Genomic DNA, 21,419 nt, shown 5'->3' on the forward strand with positions numbered 1-21,419 from the left:
TACTCCTTTCATCCGTTTGGCTCATTTTAGGAAAATCAACCAAAAACGAAGTTGATCCAAAACTGAAGTGGGCCACACGAGAGGGAAAATTGGGAAAGAAATACCTACTGTTGAAACCTTTCTGGGCTCCACCTTGATGTTTATATGCCATCCAAACCATTTATAAGGTTATTAACACAACGATGAAGTGAAAATACAAAAAATTTAGCTTGAAACAAAGCTTTTATGGCTATAAGAATGTTTCAACGGTTCTAAATGAATCCCTACTTTTTCCTCTCGTGTGGCCCACTTGAGTCTTAGATCCACCTCATTTTTCGTATCTTGTCTAAAATTATCTTGCAAAACGGATGAATGGAGTATATTTCCCGAAAACAATGGTGGTGGCCCCACCCAGCATCCTTGCGCAGGAACTTCTTGCGAAAGGTTTTGGCAGGAAATCCGCGTCCCTTATGAGCGAATGGCGATGCAAATGGCTCCAAGTAGGTAAACGGATTGGCTACTCCCCCTGACACCAGCCAATGGCTGGTGGTCGGTGCTTTGTGGGCCCTACCATGATGTATGTGTTTCATCCATGCTGTCCATCTATTTTTACAGATCATTTTACAGTATGAGACCAAAAATGAGGTATATCCCAATCTCAAGTGGACCACATTACAGGAAACAGTGTTGAATGATTGTCGACCATTAAAAACATTTTGGGGGCCATAAAAGCTTTGGATCAAGCTGATTTTTGTTTTTTTTCCCTTCATCTGGGCCTGCATGACCTAATCAACAGATTGGATATCAAATAAAAAGTACAGTGGGCCTTATGAAGATTTTAATGGTGGATATCCAATCGCTATTCTTTTCATATGGTGTGGACACATGGGACTTATATACCACTAATTTTTTAGATCAAGCACTAAAATGATTTTTAAAAAAGGATGAACGGAATGGATGAAACACATACATCATGGTAGGGCCCACAGAGCACCGACCACCAGCCACGGGGCTGGTTGCAGGGGGAGTAGCCAATCCGTTTCCTCAAAGTAGTCCGTCCAAGTAGTGGGCCCCACTTTCGATGGGTCCAGGTCCAAAATTTACCCAGAACCAATAATGATAAGTGTATGATAATGTAGAAATCTAATGGACGCTTGAAATTAGGAACGTCCAATAATCTTAGTTTAGGATCGTTCAATCTATCTTATTTTTGTTGTAGGGCCTATTTATCTAGGCCCCTGGACTGTTTAGCTTGAGTTGCGTTGTGCCACGTGTACAATTGCTACGTGCATACGTACCTCTCTCGTACTCCGCCAGTGTATCAAATGTCCACGGTAAGTGCTGTACACGTGGCAACTACCTCAAATCTAAACCGTTCAAATAGTGGGACGAAATGTAGATTATTGACAACTCCACTATCAAGTTGAATAGACGGTGTTTTGATCTGATAAATAGGGAACCGGATTTCATCCTGCCCCACCTTGGACGATAATCCGTCCAGGCAGGGCTCTCTGGGGCCCACCGTAACTTTTGGGTTTTATCTACGCCGTCCATCCATTTTTTTCAGATTATTTTAGGCTATAAACCCAAAAATGAGGCAGATCCATGGTTCAAGTGGACCACAGTGGGGATTGAACTCTCACCATTAAAAACTTCTGGCCCACCTAACGATCAGACCCCTACTTTTGGGTCACGTGCGATGGATGGGCCATTGCTAATCACGCAAATTGAATAATTCTGAAAGACCGAAAATGGGCAGTGGTCAGATTTTTCACAAAACGTGCGGCTAGAAATTTCAATTTTCAGGCCATGGTCCGTCCAAGGGTAAAGCAAGTCCGACGATTGGATGGCTGAGATTGTTCGATGGATTAACTTTTTGGCCGTTCCCGGCGCAATATAGCAATTCCGGTTTAGAAAAAGACCTCATCAATTCCCACTTGATCTATGCAGTTCCCTAATCACGGTACACGTGGCAGACATGCCTGCTGATCTGGTGGGCCACCATGTTTATGGGTTTGACTACTCAAGGACCTCCAATTGTGACCTTGCAGGTTGAATTTATTTATTTATTTATTAAAAAAAAAAAGGCTTTACCCTTTCGTTTTGCAGGCCACTCCAATGTCGGTCCATCAGAACAACGGTCAATATTTTCCCAACGTAAAGCCTACTCTCCGTGATCTGAACCATCCATCCAATAAGGGGAGCTGATTAGGTGCGGGCCTGGCCTCACCCAAGACAGTGCGGCCTTTACCGTGGGGCCTACCTTGATGTATGTATTGTATATCCACGCCGTCCATCAGTATTTCCAAATCAGGCATGAACCCAAAAATGAAGCAGATTCAAATCTCTAGTGGACCAGACAACCAGACAGTAGGAAGCAGTGGTGATTGACCGTTTAAAACTTCTTTTTGGGCCACAAAAGTTTTGGATCAATCTGATATTTGTGTTTTTCCCTTCATCCAGGTTGATGTGACCTCATCAACAGCTTGGATGGCAAATAAACATTACAGAAACAACAGTAGGCCCTAGGAAGTTTTTAATTGTGCAGCATTCAACCACCACTGTTTCTTATAGTATGGTCTGCGAGAGATTTGGAACAGTTTCATTTTTTGGATCATGCCCTAAAATGATCTGGAAAAACGGATGGACAGATATATAATACAAACATGCCCCTCCATAAGGGCTGCACCGTCTTGGGTGAGGCTATGCCGCACCTAATCCCCTCCCTCCAGTAGGGCAGCACAAATGCTACACTGACCGACTGACAACAAATGGTGAACGTTCTTTCTCCTGTAAGCAGTCCATGGCAGGGCCCAAGGGATTTCAATTTTCTTCACACCAATGACCACTTCATCGATAATGGGTCCCACATGGAGAACAATAATGATGATCAAGGGCATGGAAAACACGAATGTGGTAGAACCATCTCCACCATACACCTGGAAAGACGATATGCATCAATGAGGTCCATCCATCTATTCAAAAAATCAAATCTATTAGGCAATCTATCCGTCAGTTTTCTTCCGTGTATGTGTGTAAAATTGCAGAAAGGGAGGCATTACACCCACTCTCTTTTTGATTGATGCACCTTTCTTTCTACTTTAGGCAATGAAATACTAAACAGTCACCAATAGTAGAAATAAAAGGTGCACCAATCAAGGAAGGTGGGTAGAGCTATACACGGACCAAGTTAGCTTGGTTAACTTCCTTTGACTCGACTCGGTTCGAAACTGGGTTCAAGAGCTGATTTTTTGAGCTCGAAAAAATTTGAGCCAAGTCTGAGCTAGACCAAGCTCGACTCAGCTCAGAACTTGACTCAGTTCGAATCAATTTGACTCGGACTAGTTTACTCAATATAAATATTTTTTGTGTGTGTGTGTATAAACCTAAACTCAAACTTAGCTCGTAGGCTCAAACTCAAACTTGGCTCAAAAGATCGAGCTGGCCCAAGCTATTGACCGAGCCAAGCTAAGCTAGCCAGTCAAGCTCGAGGAGTGAGCTGAGCCGAGTTCGAGCTAGGGTAGCCTACTGGCTAGCCAAGCTAAGTTCGAGCTAGGGTAGCCTACTGGCTAGCTGAGCCGAGCTGGGCCAAGCCCGACTCGTGTACAGCTCTAGGTGGGTGTAAACATACTTTCCCATCTATGTATTTAACAAGTATCGGGTGCATACCATCCACCCAGCTGATAACTTCCAACCTTTGATGTGTGTGCGACATCCAATCTGTCCAATAGATTGGCCCCATCATGACAATTACTCTGTGCAAATATCAGCCACCATTGAGTGGACCACACTTGTATTTTGCTACTTATCAATGGCTAGACATTGTTTTCTATGTTGTGGCCCACCTGAGGAGTAGATGTGGCTGATTTTTGCACTAGGCAATCCTCATGGTGGGCCCAAACTATTAGAAGGGTTGGATGTCACATTCACTAAAATAGGTTGGAAGATGTCCTTCTCTTAAAAATAAAAAACAAATATAAACAACATTTGTAGACCTTTGTTTAGCACTTAATTGCCGAAGATGTCCTGTTACAGTTAATACACTGAAAGTTTAGCTGTCATGGCTGGAATTCAAAGATGATCGTCTCACATAGCTCATGATTATATGCAGCAACTCAACAGACTGAAGTTACAAAATCTAGTTCTTGAAGGGCCTGCTGTCTCTGATAGATGCATTACATACCAATGTGTTTGGATGCACAGTCAAACTGAATTGCAAACGCTGATCTAAGGAAGTGGGAAATACCAAAATGTAATTCCCTCAGCTGAATTCATTGGGAGCAGTCAGGGGCCAAATTGCAATGAAATTCCTGACTAGAAAAAGGAAATGCAATTTAGGTGCTACTTCCACATTCACCGGTAGGAAATATCGTTGAATTTTCTATTTCCTTTTGATTCACAATTCAATCTATTTGTGCATCCAAACGCAGCACAAAAGCCAGAAAATGTGGTATTTTAGTTCCTGAAGTGCTTACAAATCACAAGATTCCGATGTGAGAGCATCCCCAGTAGAAAACTGTAGTTAGAGACTGAATCGGTTGGAAAATCTGTTCTAAAAGAATCACTAAGCGGATGTGCATGGCACGTCATCAGGATTGAGAAGGGGGTCAGGGGGAGATGGGGGAGATGGGGGCAGTTTACTCACTGAGCAAGGTTTAGCTGGCCTTTTCGGGTGAACCTGATCCACTGTCTCGGAGGGAATGCTGAACTGCATGGCCAATAGATAATTGCGCAAGTGTTAGATTTAGGTACAGAGAGACACAATTAGCAAACGGTACATATCAAAGGAGGCGTGCTTGTCTCTTGCATCTCTGCCACACATGCGACACACTTTTGGGGCAATGAGAACAGTTGATTTGGTGGGCCACCATGTGAAGAGTCTATAGCTCAAAAGATCAAAAAAAACCAGACTATCATGGAGAAATCAATGTTATAATGGGTGAAATTGAATTGATTGGATTCTCAAAACACCACTCTCGTTGTGGGCTACTCTCGCTTGTCAACAAGGTGGCCAAGAGATCAATGGTTCCAATTGTCCTGGATGTGTGCAACGTGTATGGTGGAGATGCTGTTGTGAGCAAGCTTCTCTAGCACCCCTTTGGTATATCCAAACAAAAATATATAACAACTTGTCTACTAGAAGAAGCAAGAAGCGGGAGTGGATAGAAGCATAAGTGGCATAGAGAAGTAGAAGATGAACTATTGAGGACCAAAAGCATTTACAAGTGGTGATATTGTGGTGCAGGACCATCCCACTAAGAAGAAGATTGTGCAACATAAGTTGGACGAGTGTCTCAATCAAATAGCTCGAAACCTTAATTTGGCACAATTTCAGAATTTCCATAAGAGAAGGGAACAAGGTTTTCAATAACAATACCCATAGGCATATTGGCCAGGCCCAAAAACAATATGATATAAGGCATAATTGGACCCTGTATCGGATAATAGGGGCCCATGTTGTCCCTTTTTTAAATGGAGGGAAAATGTAAGAAATGAATCTGTCCTCTGTGTGTGTGTGTGTGTGTGTGTGTGTGTGTGTGTGTTTCTAGCATGCATTCAATTGTGTATCAGGTCATTCTTTAATAAGAGTGCTTCTGTCAGCTTGGCCTGCTGAAAGTCAATCAAATATGCCCTAAATCTAATTGAACACAAATCAAGCATGATTTGTTGGATTAGGGCCCATTGCATCTAAATACAACAAAAATAAGGTGAAAAACAAAAGAAAAGTGATTGGTTGCCCCCTCTTCCAATATTTACCAAAATGGTCAACTTGACATTGAAGCCTACTCAAATCTTGTGTTTGGATCCTCAAAACAGGCCTTAGAGCTAGTTAACATTAGTTTCTAAGATTCCTCTATAGTTGAAATGAAGAAAGAAGTGGAAAAACAACTAAAGAAGGGAATTGAAGAAAAAAAATAAAATTCAAAACAGGGCCTTCATCACCCGCATCTGCCGTGTATTGGTGCCAATACAGAGTATATTGGCCTGTATCAGGCAATACAGCCCATTTTTTTTTCATAATAGACCAATTCACCTGTATTATGTCTCAGGGGATGGCAGAAACAGTTGCAATATACAGCCATATCATAATGGATATTAAAAAACATGGAAGGGAGCTGAAGTCCATACTGTCGTATTGATAAGAATACCATTTTCTCTATTTTTTGGTGAATCATATACTTACTGTAGTATTCTTTCTTTTTTCTTTTCTTTTTTTGAAGGATAATGGGCTTGATGAAAAAAAAAATGCTTGACAACTACCAAGACAGCAAAGAATACAACAAACAAAAAGAGGAAAAAACATTACAACCTAAAACAGATTTAGCACCATGACCATTCACATGATGCTGACCTGCTGCCCAATCTAACACATCCCTTTTAGATTTCCAAAATACTTCTTCCCAAGGCTCCAACTTGTCATGAAAACACCGCGCATTGCATTCCCCCCAAATGTTCCAAAGAACTGCGAGCAAGCTCAAGCACCAAAATTCGATTCTCCTTTGCCAGCTGGACACCGTGCCACATCCATAACAGTTGGTCTACTGATTAAGGCATCAATTAGACCATGTTGAGGATCCTTAGAAGATGAGACCACACTTGACTTGCAGGAGGACAGTGAATGAGTAAATGATCGATCGATTCAGTGTCGTTCTTGCAAAGGAGACATATTAGGGAGAATCACAGCCCTCTTCTAAAGGTTATCTATGGTTAAAATATGCCTCCTCCGTACCAACCAAGCGAAGGAGGCCACTTTATGGGATGCGCCCAGCGCCATAGAACTGGGAAGGCATGAAAGAACTCGTGACTTGTCTCATTCTTCAAAGCCTGAATTTTTTAATAGAAAGACTTGAGCGAAAAATTAACGGATGGAGAAGCACCCCAAACCAGGGAATCTCTAGAAGCTGAAGAATGATGGATATTCTGAAGCAGCTCCAGAAACCTAGCAATATCCTCAGCCTCTTCATCTGTTAAGTCCCTATGACACGATGGACACCAGGCTCCCCTCCCCCCATTGGATGAGAAGCAGCTAGCCACAGAAATGTTTTTTTTTTTTACGGGAAATAATCTTGCCAGAGATGGGAATTCCGCTTCCAAAGGCCTATTAGTGCGACATGGATCCTCCCAAAAATGAATCTGAGAGCCACTACCGAGAGAAAAGATCAAGCTAGATCTTACCAGTGGAGCCACCGAGATAATGGCCTTCCAGATAATCGAGGCACAATAGTGCGAGGACTTCTTGACCTCCAAACCCTCCTCCTCCAACTGTACTTGGACGCGATAACTTCTCTCTATAACTTGCCTTCTTCGGTCCTTAATTTCCACTGCCACTTACCAGGGATGTCCACATTCATAAATTCTAAATCTCTTATACCCACACCACCCTCGGCTAGTGGCTTACATGCCTCTTCCCACTCGAGTAAGTGGAACTTATGTTTGTCTTAAGCCCCTTACCATAAAAAAATTCCCTTCGCAACTGGTCCAATCTGCCCAAAACAGACTTTGGACACTTATAGAGAGATATGAAGTATATAGGGAGATTCGAAAGAGCTGCCTTGATGAGAGTGATGTGTCTCGCTAATGACAAATGCCTCCCCTTCCACTTAGATAGGTTCCACTCGAACCTTTCTATCAGCCTACTCCACAAATGCTTTGGAAGTTTCCCCATAGGCAAAGGAAGACCCAAGTAAGTGGATGGGAAAGAGCCAACTCCACACCCAAAGACATTCACAAAGCTAGCTACTTCTTCCTTAGATAGCCCAATACCAAGCATCTCACTCTTCCCCTTGTTAATCTTTAGCTCCGAAACCTCTTCATGGCACCCCAAAATCTTCCTTAAATTGTCTATCATGGCTACATCTGCATTGCATATGTAACTTGCCTCAATGTAAACATGGCCTCGATGTAACTTGCATATGTATGCTTCCACCAAACACTAAATGCATGGATGATTTACCATTACATCTTTACCAAATCGAATTTGATGTTCTAAGTAATTTGCTTTTGTTGAAAGTATAACATTTAATCAAACTGATAATTCTCCTTCGATTTCCCAAGAATTCTGGATGCACCATGCAACCGAGTAACGAAATGATACTTAGAGAAGCCTTTGATAACCAAAGAAGTAAGAATGGAGAATTAGACGCATTAAGAAAAGAGTTCTTTGGATCAAACACTCAAACAACAAAATCCAAGACACGCATTGTATCACTCAAATTCAGAGGACAACAAAAACGAATAACCATTATATCAAAGGGCAATGTTTGGGTGTGTCACCAAATTGTTATTGGGTGGGCTTAGTGTTTGTGGCAGCACAGAAAATGGAGTCTGCATTAAGCAGCCTATCATTTTCCTGATTTTTCTGCTCCAAATAAAAAGTAAGATAAGAAGGGCATATTCCCATCACTTTCTCACCTCAATCACAATTTTGTTGCGGTGCATCCAGTCGGCTTTGGGAACCATGAACAACGAAACTTACCCTATCATCTCTTCTGCAAGAATCTTCTAATGAAAGTGACTATATCATAATGAATACTTGTTCATCGTAAGCATACTAACCTTGTAGCCACAGCCCGCTACGCAAGCATGGAAACATTCCTGTATGCAAAAAGAAGCTAAAGTAGTGAGTTGGCTATCAAAGATCAATTTAAGAGCCAAGATAGTACTTAGATATGCTTGTATTTCATGCATACTATAACAGAACAAGAGATCTTTGGTTCCATGAGCAGATCTTAAATTCCACCACTATGATACTCAGATACTTCACAATAGGAAAGTATCCATGTTGCAAAAGACATACTCATGCAATATCTATGTCACACCCATGGCATGTGTTTATCATAAGAAACCATGCACAAGCATGTTAAAATTTTCGAGGGTTTAGCTATTCAATGAAAGTCAAAACTCCAAATGTAGATATCGTCAATAGCATGTTTTAGGAATTCCACCCAGTGTCAATCACCCTGGCTAGTCCCAGCCAGGGTAAAGGAGGATTAATGTCAGGTGTACAGCCAGTCATCGTATTTTTGTCGAGCTACAATGAGAATAAACCAAACCCCGATATATGGGACAAGGCTATGATGACGAAGACAATGATATTTTCCAATTCTCCAAGTACCAGATAGAGATAACCCGTGGTTTATAAAATTGAGCTATCATTCTAACAAATGAAGAAAGACTTGAGAGAGGCTGTCATGGCCAAATACAAGATCAGTGCTCTTGGATGGTCATCATGGCCAAGTACAAGATAAGTGTGCCATGGCCAAGTACAAGACAAGTGCTCTTATAGCTATAAGGGTTCGCTTGGCAACGTGTATTCAGTGGTAATTAGTGTGAATTGGTGTGAAAGGCAAAAAGGTGACACGTTTGACAAGTATTAAATAGAGGTAAATGGATTCCATTTACCGTCAATTCACATGTTTTGAAATCACTCCTTCGAGGTGTGAATTCAAACCCAATTATCACAGATTCATGCAACGACAAAAAATCCAACCGTTATAATGGAGGGTGTTAACACCCAATTACCACAGATTCGTCCAACGGTAAGAAATCTGACCATTGTAACAAAGTGTTAACAGTTATAGCTACAGATGATCCACGTTAGGCGATGGGCCAGGTGAGCTTGAGTAGGCCCCACCGTGATGTTTATGTGAAATCCACCATGACCACCAAGTCCATCACATTGTGTTAGTCCCATGGCCCAAAAATCAGCCCATTGCATGATTTAGGTGGGCCATACTAAGGGAAACAATCGGCAGAGAGATGCCCACACTAAATTTTTTTTCAAGGCCCACCGTGGTGATTATATGAAATCCACTCCAACTATTAGATGCCACGCTAAAATTTAGGCCTCGAGACCCAAAATCAAGCCCATCTATGATTTAGGTAGGCCACACGAAGGGAAACAGTTTGGAGGGTAAGCGATGCACAGTATATTGTTTCCAATCACGTGGTCTACCTAACTCATAGATGGAGTTGAATTTTGGGCCCTGGGCCTAACATGGGGTAGCAAACCTCGTGGTTGGGGTCTATTTCACATAAATATTACGGTGGGGCCCACTAATTCTTAAATGTGAAATGACATGATTTTCATGTAGAAGTTGACGTAAAAAGTCAAGATGTCAACCATATGCAAAGCTCGAAATTTCCGACCTCTTGCTTATGTGAAATCCACCCTGACCACCAAGTGTGTCACATCATGTTAGGCCCATGGCCCAAAAATCATCTCATTCCAAGATTTAGGTGGGCCACACTAAGAGGAACAATTGGCAAAGGGACGTCCACCCTTGATTTTTACGTGGCCCACTGTGATGTTTACATCAAATCCAAACCAACCATTAGATCAATCATCACTAGTTAGGTCTAGGGCCAAAAAGTAGGCTGATTTGTGATTCCGATGGGCCACACCAAAGGAAATACTTGGGAGAGAGATGTCTACCCTTGATTTTTTTTAGGGCCCACCGTGATGATTATATGAAATCCACTCTAACCATTAGATGCCAAACTAAAATTTATGCTCGGTGACAAAAGATTAGGCCCAATTGTAATTCAAGTGGGGCACACAAAGGGAAACAGTTTCATGGGTGAGCATTGCCCTGTACACTATTTCCAATCGTGTGGTCCTTCGGAATCACAAATGTAGCTGAATTTTGGGCCCTAGGCCTAACATGGGGTGACACCTGGTGGTCAGGGTGGATTTCACATAAACATCATGGTGGGCCCGAGTGAGCATTCGTAGAATCTCATAAGGCGTTGCTTCGAAAATCGCTCATTTCACTCTATCTGCCAAACACAAATTTTGGATTCCACCTGATTCCATGTACACGGTGTTTACACAATTGAGGATTCCAATTCAGATGGATTCTATAGTAATTGTGATTTGGATTCCAATTCATACCACATACAAGCTATCGAGCGACCCCTAATTGTTAACACCCTCCTTTACAATGGGCAGATTTTTTTACCATTGGACAAATCTGTGGTGATTAGGGTTGAATTCACACATCGATAAAGTGATTTCAAAACACATAAATTAGTTATAAATGGAATCCATTTACCCCATTTCATGCCTACCACGTCACATTTTTTTCCTTTCACATCAACTACCACAGAATATAGATTGTCAAACAACCCCTAAGCCTTATCATAATTAATTGGGGTTGGCTACATGAATCGTGTTTCAACTTTCCACTCTATCAAGGATCAAGGACCATAACTTTAGTTAGACCATAGTTCATCAAGTCTTTTCTTACTACCTCCACCTATGTCCCCTTGTGCCTTCCCCTTGTGCTTTTAGAGCCTTCAACTTGTACCAACTCACTCCTAACCGGCGTGGTTCTTGGTCTCCGTTGCACATGACCAAACCATTTGTCTACTTTCCCTTATCTTATTACTTATTGATGTTGCTCCTAAGTTCCCTCAAATGCACTCATTTCTAATTTTATCCTTCCTTGTCTTGCCACTCATCTAACTCAACATCCTCATATCAGGTACACTCATTCTACGAACGTGTTGTTCCTTAACTACTAAACAATTTGTCCCATAAAGCATGGCTGGTCTTATAGGTATCCTATAAAATTTCCCATTCAATTTGAGTGGTACATAATGATCAGAAAAAACTCCAGAGGCACATTTCCATTTCTTCCACCAAGCTTGAAATCTATGGGCAACATCATTTAATTATTGACCCAAGATATTGAAAGCGGTCATTTTGGAAAACTTCTAGGTCAGAGAGCTTAACTAATTTCCCATTTCCACTCCTATTTGTTACTAAACTCGCACTCCATATACTCTGTTTTAGACCAAATAATTTTAAATCCTTTAGATTTTGAAGCACCCAATGGAGTATTTAAATCTAGGTAAAGGCACCTAAATACCAATCCTTAAGGCAGTTGGCCCACTTCATGAGTAGAACTTTAGTTAAAGGCAACCAAATGCCTACCTAGAGGCATTTAGCTCACTTTTCAAGTAAAAGCTCTTTAAAGGCACCTAAATGCCTATCCTTAATGCAATTACCACTTTTCAAGTCCAATCGCTAAGTAACGGCGCCTAAATGCATATTCTAAAGGCATTTAGCCCATTTTTAAATTAAAACAATGGAAAAAGACTGATTAAGGGATTTAGCCACTTTCCATGTAAAATTTGTGGCCAAAGGCTCCTAAATGCTCTTCCATGAGGCAGAAGTAAAGGCAGCTGAATGCCAATCCATACACACTCACAAATAACAGTGGGCCCCACACAGTCAGTTGCGTAACTTTGGAATGTTTAGTTGTTTAGTGAAACTAAGGTAGTTTGCTTCGGAACTTGTTGTTGTGATTAGTTTTGGCTTGAATATAAATGGATTGGCTTTTGATAACTTGTTTTGAACATGTTTTTACTTAAAAAATCAAGCATATTTTTTTGTCCTAAATTACAGATTGATAGGCATCTAATAAACGGTTAAATGAAACATAGGTAATGGTCCAATTCAATGAAAATTTGTCCATTAATTAAGGATTAGGATCATCCAATTAGTCCAGTTTTCGTTTTATCACGTATATACATAGTTTCCAATGATTTAGACAAGAAAGTTTAATTTGAGTTACATATATGCCAAATGCATGGTTTTTTTGTGCATGCATATGAACATCAATCCAAAGTGGCCAAATCACAGCACCCTTTGTGGATGGAGCATATTCTGAAAATCATACTAATAGAGTGATCCAACTGTTTAATTGACAACAATCAAGTTTTTTTTAATGCCTTCTTTACATTTTTTGTTATTTTTATCTTTATTTTATTATTTGTCATGTTTTCCCACTATTTTAATTAAAAATATAGTAGCATGCAGTGTTCGTAGTATCGGTATCATGACATGCATCGCTGGCTGGGGATATGGAAACATGTATCGATGTTGCCGATACCTTTTTTCTTTATATCGATGTCGCCGATACATTTCAGGAAATGTATCGCTGATTAAGGGAAACATTGGGGAAACACGGGGACAATGGTGGAATTTCTCAATGAAACTTAAGGAGATATGTTTAGGAATCAAATAATTGCAAAAAAGATGCACACATAATAAGCTTCCCTTTAATGGGGGCGAAAAGCATGTAATACTAACTCAAGGAAATATTAGAGAAACATAGGGGAAATGGTGGAATTTTTCAATGATACTTCAAGAGAAAACTAAAATACACATTTGCATATTTAACAATCAAATAATAGCGAAAAATATGCACGTTTGCGTATTTAGGAATCAAATAATAAGTTTTCCTTTAATAGGGGCTAAAAGCATGTATCGTTGCCTCAGGGAAACATTGGGGAAACATGGGGAAAATGGCGGATCCATCCATCATGTACATGCATACACATACGCATGATCCATCTATCCACAAATGGATGCAAACATACATACAGTGACAAATACATATACAGACACAAGCATGATACACACACACCATCCATGATCCATCCATGCATGCATGCATGCATATACACATACAAACATGCATTTCATCATACAACCTGCACTCATAACAAAAATTAAAATGGATTTTTTTTAATAAACAGATTTTTTGTGATGCCAATACATTGGCGATCCTATCGAAATATCACCGATGCATTGGCGATACAAGCAACACCTGGAATTTACACTGTTGAAAATATTAGCAATACATTAGTGATATTGATACATTGGCGATACTCAGCGATATATCACCAGTACCTGGAATTTTTTATACTACCAGTGTTATCGTTATCGCTGAGTTGGAGATACAAATAACATCAAGGATATAATCATCACTGATACTCAGAACAATGGTAGCATGCAGCTTATGCTACATGTTTTGGAGGGTGAATGCTATGCTACATGTTATTCGCTATTTAAAATACTTCCAGGAACATTTACTTTCGATGGGATTGTGATACTTCCGATGGATGTATCCTGGATTGATGGGCATAGCAGCAAGGGATTGAGATTTATATATAGATGGAGGATAGACATAATAGATGAAAATAGACAATGGATATCCCTGGATTGGTGGGTTGTAGTGCCATAGTTTTTATCTGAGGAAAGCCTATGTAGTATTTTTTTTATAGTTCAAAGATATGAGGTCGGGTTCCTCTCCCTCCCTCTCAGGTAGTTCCTCTAAAGGCTGTCTGAAGTCATATATTTTACCATCATAAAAAAGAAAAAGAAAAAGAAAAAAGGTCAATCACTTGTATTGAAACTACAAGGTATTTGGCATCTTTTGTTCATTGAATGATACCTTGTCATCTTTTTGAGTAGTTTTTTTTTTTTTTTTTTAATAAAATTGTGGTATCATTCAAAGAAAAAGGTATTTGTCATCTCTATCATGGTGTTACTGGCATGGCACCATTAATTTCTTCGGCAGCTTACTATAACAACTGTAGTAATAAACTTCACGTAGTAAATATGTGCCGGCCAGTCCCAAGCCAGGGCAAAGGAGGGTTGATGTCAGGTAAGCAGCCAATCCTTGAACTTTTGTCAAGGCTACAATGATTATTATGAAGAAAACCCTCTTGAAACTTAAGATTGCTTCTTTGGATAGATGATAGCATCATGTCATGCAAAAAGATAAAAAAAAGTAATGGAAGCTAAAGCAAATTTTTAGAAGAAAAAATAATGTTAGAGAGGAACCACAGAGTAATTGTCAGGTCCTGGGGAGCGGTCAATGTAAGCACTCCATTGTTGGTCCTTAAAAACTGGATCTTTGTAGCATATTTCGTTGCACTCTCCCAAGCCTAATGATGCAAGATACTGGCAATGTTAATGTCAACTGCACAGATAAAGCAACAAGCTTCCAATAACAGAGAACACTACAATTATTATACATATAAACCCTACAATTATTATACATATAAACCATACCAAAAGTAATGTCATAATATAAATTATTCTTTGGCAAAAATACAATTATCATCATGTGGTTGGTCTCCATTTAGAAAATGCACAAATCCCCACCGACCCTATTTATACAGCCCAACTACAGTTTTGAAATTGGAATTCGTCTGGAAAGTTGAACTCCATTTAGCATTCAACAGAATGGAGAAAACCTGTCAAACCAGCTCCAAATGGAAAGCAATCTTAATGAAACAAAGAGCCAATTTGAGCACAATGGCCATGTCAGCCGACTGCCATTCCGTTAAACGAAATATAGTAACTCCCAAATGCAGCCTCAACATCACCAAAAAATGTGAATGCATAAGTAATCATATCTGCAATCTAGAATGAAGAGCATGTAAACAATTACCAAAAGCAAAAGGAAATGAGAACCCGTGCAGAAATAGGAGAGTGATAAGCAGTTAGAAAAAGAAGATGAAGATATTTTATCACCCAGAGCATTTTTTAGTATTGAGATTACGAAGTGGGAATGGCACCCTAGCTAAACAATATATGCAGCTGAAGGTTTTATACATACTCCCACCTGAGTGCAAATACCATTAATATAGCTAACACCAGGCTCTTGCATGCCCCAGTCACTAATACACCCACACATCTCACTTGCATTTGTGGATATACCTATTAACCATCTTCTAGCTCCAAAAAACTTCAATGTCACTTTACCTGTGTTGCTTGGACTTAGGTCATAGCAGAAAAACAAAAATGTCCATCTAAATTGTGATGTTAAGAACATAATGATCTCAAATTGAATTGCTGGGGCTGTCAAAGGACTGGGCCTGGCCAGGTCTGAGGAAACTCTACATTTTGAGCCTCACAGGCCTGCCTCAACCAGTTCAAAATCCAGGCCCAAACCAACCTAGGGGCAGCCTATTTACCTCCCCATGAATTACCCTAGACTTCCTCAAATTTAACAGAAGACGTGTATAGGCTACTAAATCTAAGTTTCTAGGTACACGTTTAATGCATTTAAAATCTAGTTCCGTTGTGCTTAGAAATTTTCAATCCAGGTTACAAGATCTCAACTCAACCTGATGAGGGCCCAAGTCCGACTCAACTCTATACTCAAATCAAGTATTGGATTGGGTTTTTCAAGAGAAACACAATGTGTGTGGTGGTCCAATTTTTTAAGTTTCTTGACTAGTGAGTACTAACTCAAGCATCTTGAATGCTTACTTCCCTTGGGCCATGTTTGGAAACCATGGATAACATGCCAAACTGCAGAAAAGGAAAAGGGCTTTCCTTTGATGTGATGATTTGTGTTGTTTGGATAGCAAAGAAAAGGGTAGATTCCACCAAGCAATCGTTACGCTTTTCCATAATTTGGATTCTTTGCACAAGAAACTAGGTAAGTGTTATGAGAAGGATATGAAAATTCCACTTGCTACCCAAACATGAACCCAAAATTGGAATCCACATTTCAATAGTTCTCATGGAAATCATCACTGGATAATTATTGTTTTTTTATTTTCTTTTGCCCTCAATTCCAGATATCCAAACATGCCCTTAGGTTCTGCAAAAACTGATTCGCATCAACTCAATACAAATGTGTCAAATCAACTCTGCAAGCTTTAAGGTACTCAATTGAGCTTTTAAACCTCCATCAGTTGTGAGTCACATTCTTTAGTTGGGATATCCTCTCAATTTCCGTGATTCGAATGCCTATGGATAGAAGGTTTAATATCAGCTCCAAATTTAATAAAGAGGAAACCTATGGTGATCGCAATGCAAAATTTTCCCTATGTTGCACGCTGCAGTCAAATTAGAAATGAAGCAAAAGTGGTCCATGGTCTGTACCACTTACTGGGTGGCCGCCACCGTGGATTGGTCACAGCAGAAAAACTATCCCTAATGGGATGCTCTAAGCAGTCCAATAAGTGACTTGAAAATGGGCATTTGCCTCACCTAATCAGTGTGATTTGCAGATAGTGGTACATCCATGTGGGCCCCCAGCCCCACTATATCAACAGTCCATGAACTATGGTGCAGTACCAAAGGAGGAAATAACTGGGCTCTACTTAGATTTCCCCTTTAATGAAAGATGTTTTTTTAATGAATGTGCACACAGCCCCAGACCTGCACAGCCAAAAAGAAACTCTACAACAGACTATACATAGGCATGACAACCAGAAAATCCGAACCAAAAACCCGCAAATAACAAAATACGAGCTATCCCAGGTGTTATTAACTATTCACATCCAAAAGATTAGAAATGAAAGGCAGAGATTGCACAGTAACCGGAATATGTCACATGATATGAATTTATATTAAGAATGAGACATTAAAAAAAATACTCACATTCCTCCCAAGTCTCCCCATCAGCATTACAGCCTTTCTTGCAAAAAACTCTCCCTACAAGAACCTATCATTGATTATTATAACAATCAAATGGTAAATTTCAGATTTGAGATGAAGTATGTGAATGGCAAAAACTTTTACTTACAAAATATCCACTGCATCAATCATATCCAAACCCAAAGGAAAGAAATTCCCAGCATGTAATAGTGAGGTAAGTTTCTTTAAGACCAACAAGTTCATATAAAATCACAAATCTAATATAAACCATCATCTTCTGAGCCTTATCACATGTAATTGGGATCAGCTGCATGAATCATGCTCCGCCATTCCACTCTATCAGGGGCCATGACTTCAGTTAGACCATCGGTCATCAAGTCTTTTCTTACTACCTCCGCCCACGTCCTTTTGGGCCTTTCCCTTGCCCTTTTAAAGCCTTCAACTTGTACGAATTCACTTCTTCTAACCGGTGCAGTTCTTGGTCTCTGTTGCACATGACCAAACCATCTAAGCCTACTTCCCTCATCTTATTACCTATTGGTGCTACTCCTAAGTTCCCTTGAATACATTCATTCCTAATTCTATCTTCCCTCATCTTGCATCTCAACTATCTCAACATCCTCATTTCAGCTACACTCATCCTATGCACATGTCATTATTTAACTGCCCAACAAATTAAATATAAGTGATAACTACAGATTTTTGAAGCAAGGTAGAAACGGTTGGGTCTTTTTCTCTGAGAGAACACAAATTCCTATAAGATCACATCACATATATACAAGTATACAACAAAGATAAGCATAGCCACCATGTCTAAGGAGGATAATTTAGAAGAAACGAAGAGATAAGAACTTTCTTTTTCTTTTTCTTTTCTTTTTCTATTCTTTGTTTGAGGAAGAGAAATGGAAGATACAAATATGCACCATATATACAAGTGAAGTCCGCACAAACAGATGAACACAAGGAGACACGATGTAACAAAGAACAGGTTTCAACACCAGTAATAAAAACCATGAGGGTAGAGCCTGCTATACCGAGTCAATGGTAGGGTGCTTTCTTTTTTTGGTGCCAACATGTCTACCTACATCCATGCATGCATCTAACATGACAAGTACAATACTAAATGAACAATTCATAATAATTTGGAATGAAGGAAAATATAATATCAATGTATGGTGCATGTATCACACCATGATGATTGATGATTGAAGATGCTAGCAGAATTCAACTTACTTATCTTTTCTAATAAAATCTTGAAAATGCACTGGAACAAATTGTGCAAATACTTTCATCACCCTTTCCCTCATGAACTTTTAAAAAATAAAAAAACCTACTAAATTTTCATTGATAGAGCAATTGCAGAAAGGAAAAAGGCCCCAATCAAAATCTACAAAGCCCCTAATTCCCATCGAGAAATGGGAAGATAATTTGCTCAGTGGTGCAAGCATGAGTGATGCAGGACAATTAACCATTTGCTCTAAAAGCTCAAACTGATAGAACATGGTGAATCAATCCCTTTGTCTCATAGCCCATGCCCTACATCGCATGGGTTAGGACCTCGGCCGAACCCCCTCATGGGCCCCACATCACATGGGGCCCGCCTCACTCGAGCCACCCGCCTCACCCGGAGTCTGGATTCAACCTATGCCTTTTCACATTGGTTATGGATGAGTTTTTTTTTATATATAGAAAAGATGGTTATGGATGGGTTAGCAAGGCATTTATAGGATGGGTTAACGAGGCATTGAATATGTTGTTGGTAGATGAGATACTTTTGGTTGACAAGACAAGGGAGGGTGTAGACACAAAGTTAGATTTATGAGTGCTTTAGAATCTAAAGGATTTATAATTAGTTGTACTAAAACAAAATTAGCGAGGAATTAATTAAGATTGTTAACCAAGAAGTTCCCAAAATGTCCACTTTCGATAAACTGGGTCAATAATTTAGGAGAGTGGAAAGATTGAGAAGGATGTTGCCCAAAAAATCCAAGCTGGGTAGAAAAAATGAAGATATGTCTTTGAAATTTTATGTGATCATAGTTTACCAGTTAAACTCAAAAGGGAAATTTTAAAAGATAGTTATAACACCAGCCCTCCTTTATGGGACAAGAATGTTGAGCAGTTAAGGAACATCATGTTCATAGGATGAGTGTATCTTAAATGAGAATGTTGAGATGGATGAGTGGTAAGACGAGAAAGGATAGAATTAAAAATAAATGCAATTGATGAGGGAAAGCAGAATTAGATGGTTTTATCGTGTACAACAGAGATCAAGAACTATGCTAGTTAGAAGAAGTTAGTTAATACAAGTTGAAGGCTCTAAAGGGTATGGGAAAGGCCCAAAAGGACGAGGGTAGAGGTAGTAAGAAAAGACCTGATGACCTACCATCTAACTTAAGTTATGGCCCTTGATAGAGTGGAATGGCATAATAGGATTAATGTAGCGGGGCCCAATTAATTGGGATAAGGCTTAGTTGTTGTTGTTGTTGACGATGGTGATGATGATGATGAAACATTACATAAATGGGATGTATGTGAACTTTCGCATGCAGCTGCCTTTCTTTCTTGCCAACATGTTGTGGATACTGAACATCCTGGCCATGCAAAGGGTGGGACATATACCATGATGTGGCCAGCCCACGATCATCCCACAAGGTGACCTTCATGATGTGGCCAGCCCTTTGCCTGGATAGGATGTCCAAAACAATGGCAGGGATGCACGTCAAAGCACACATGCAGCCCATGTATGTGATCATTTCCTCATTTTTTATGTACACACGAATACACGCATAAATCCATACAGGGGAATAATCATGTGGAGTGAGTTGAGCTGTTTTGGGGCCCACGTGGGACCTGCATGCAGTGCAACCCATCCAACAGGTGTACGCCACCATGATGTTAGGACACCACACAAATCAGGCCAATCCAATCATCAGGTGGGCCACACCATAAAACAATTGATAACCACCCAAAAACCTCCAAATTCAGAGTGTGGCCCACCTGATGGTTAGATCAGCCTGATCTTTGTGGTGTCCCATTTTCATGGTGGACCCACTCTTCCTACGGGCTGGATCTCATATCACATACAGCACGGGCCCGCCACTTGAATTTGGGGTTTGGGGCCATCGCACATTATTTTTATTTCCAATGGTATGGCCCACCTGGCATGCCCCACACATAACGACTCCGCGTAATTCACCGAGGATTCGGCCCCATGTGATCCTCTTCCTCGCACAGATGCATGGTAGATGTTTGTAGAAATGACTGAACGAAGGAAGAAGTAGGGGGTTATTTACATGGGATCTGCATAAGAGCTGCGTATTTGTGAGTGCACTGATTTCCGCATGGAGATGACCATTGCTGTGGAAACATCTTCTTCGAGATTTCACAGGAACGGAATTCCAAGAGAAAAGAGGCGAAAAGGGAAGGGAAAAGGAGGGAGGGCGCGCAACAAAGGCAAGGGGAAAAAGAAAGTGCGAACGAAAGCCGGGAAGGAAAACGAGGGAAATGTGGACAGGTAGCTTTTCTCCCGGGTAACAGCTTGGTGGATTCGTCCCTTACCGTGGGGCCCATATAGATGTATTTTTCTATATATCCACGCCGTCCATCCGTTTTTCCAGATTATTTTGTGGGCTTTGAAAAAATTTTAAGCAGATATAACTATCAGGTGGACCACACTACAGGAAAAATTGATCATTGGATGCCCACCGTTAGAAACTCCTAGGGTCCACCGTAATGTTTATATTCCATCCAACCTGTTGATAAGGTCAAACAGACATGGACTAAGGGGAAAACACAAATATCAACTTCATTGAAAACTTTGTGGCTCAGAAAAGGTTTTTAATGGTCAATATCCACTGTTTCTTGTGGTGTGGTTCACATAAGATTTGGATCTACTTTATTTTTGGATGCATGCCATAAAATTATCTTTAAAAACGGATTGACGGCGTGGATTTACAAATCATACATCAAGGTGAGTCCCACAGTCACCCACTAAGATGCTACCCCGGACTCACCTACTCCGCGCCCATTTTCTCTTGGGTGTCAATTGATACTCTGCCAGAGTTTGATAGTTGATAAGCAGGCACTGGTAAATTGTATTCATGAACTACATTAACTCCATATAAACCGTCCACATTAATTTAATTCGTTTACATATGCTATATCAGAAAAAAAAATACATTTAATTTTATGTAAACTTCCCAGATTAATTTAATTACTTTATCTGTGGTACAAAAATTGTGTG

At 40.2% G+C, this 21,419-nt stretch overlaps 1 protein-coding gene across 1 annotated transcript; it reads right to left on the reverse strand.

Moving 5' to 3' along the window:
- Nucleotides 1–3,956: 3,956 nt before the first annotated feature.
- LOC131230971 (uncharacterized) lies at nt 3,957–20,673 on the reverse strand. The gene is made up of 5 exons (XM_058227004.1): nt 20,470–20,673; nt 17,177–17,230; nt 14,618–14,721; nt 8,536–8,574; nt 3,957–4,687 (listed from the first exon to the last, which is right to left on the reverse strand). Exons 1-5 carry the CDS (start codon nt 20,543–20,545, stop codon nt 4,544–4,546), a joined length of 417 nt encoding a protein of 138 aa, XP_058082987.1. The 5' UTR covers nt 20,546–20,673; the 3' UTR covers nt 3,957–4,543.
- Nucleotides 20,674–21,419: the final 746 nt, after the last annotated feature.

Source organism: Magnolia sinica, chromosome 17 (assembly GCF_029962835.1).
Source record: "Magnolia sinica isolate HGM2019 chromosome 17, MsV1, whole genome shotgun sequence".
NCBI classification, from domain to species: Eukaryota; Viridiplantae; Streptophyta; class Magnoliopsida; order Magnoliales; family Magnoliaceae; genus Magnolia; species Magnolia sinica.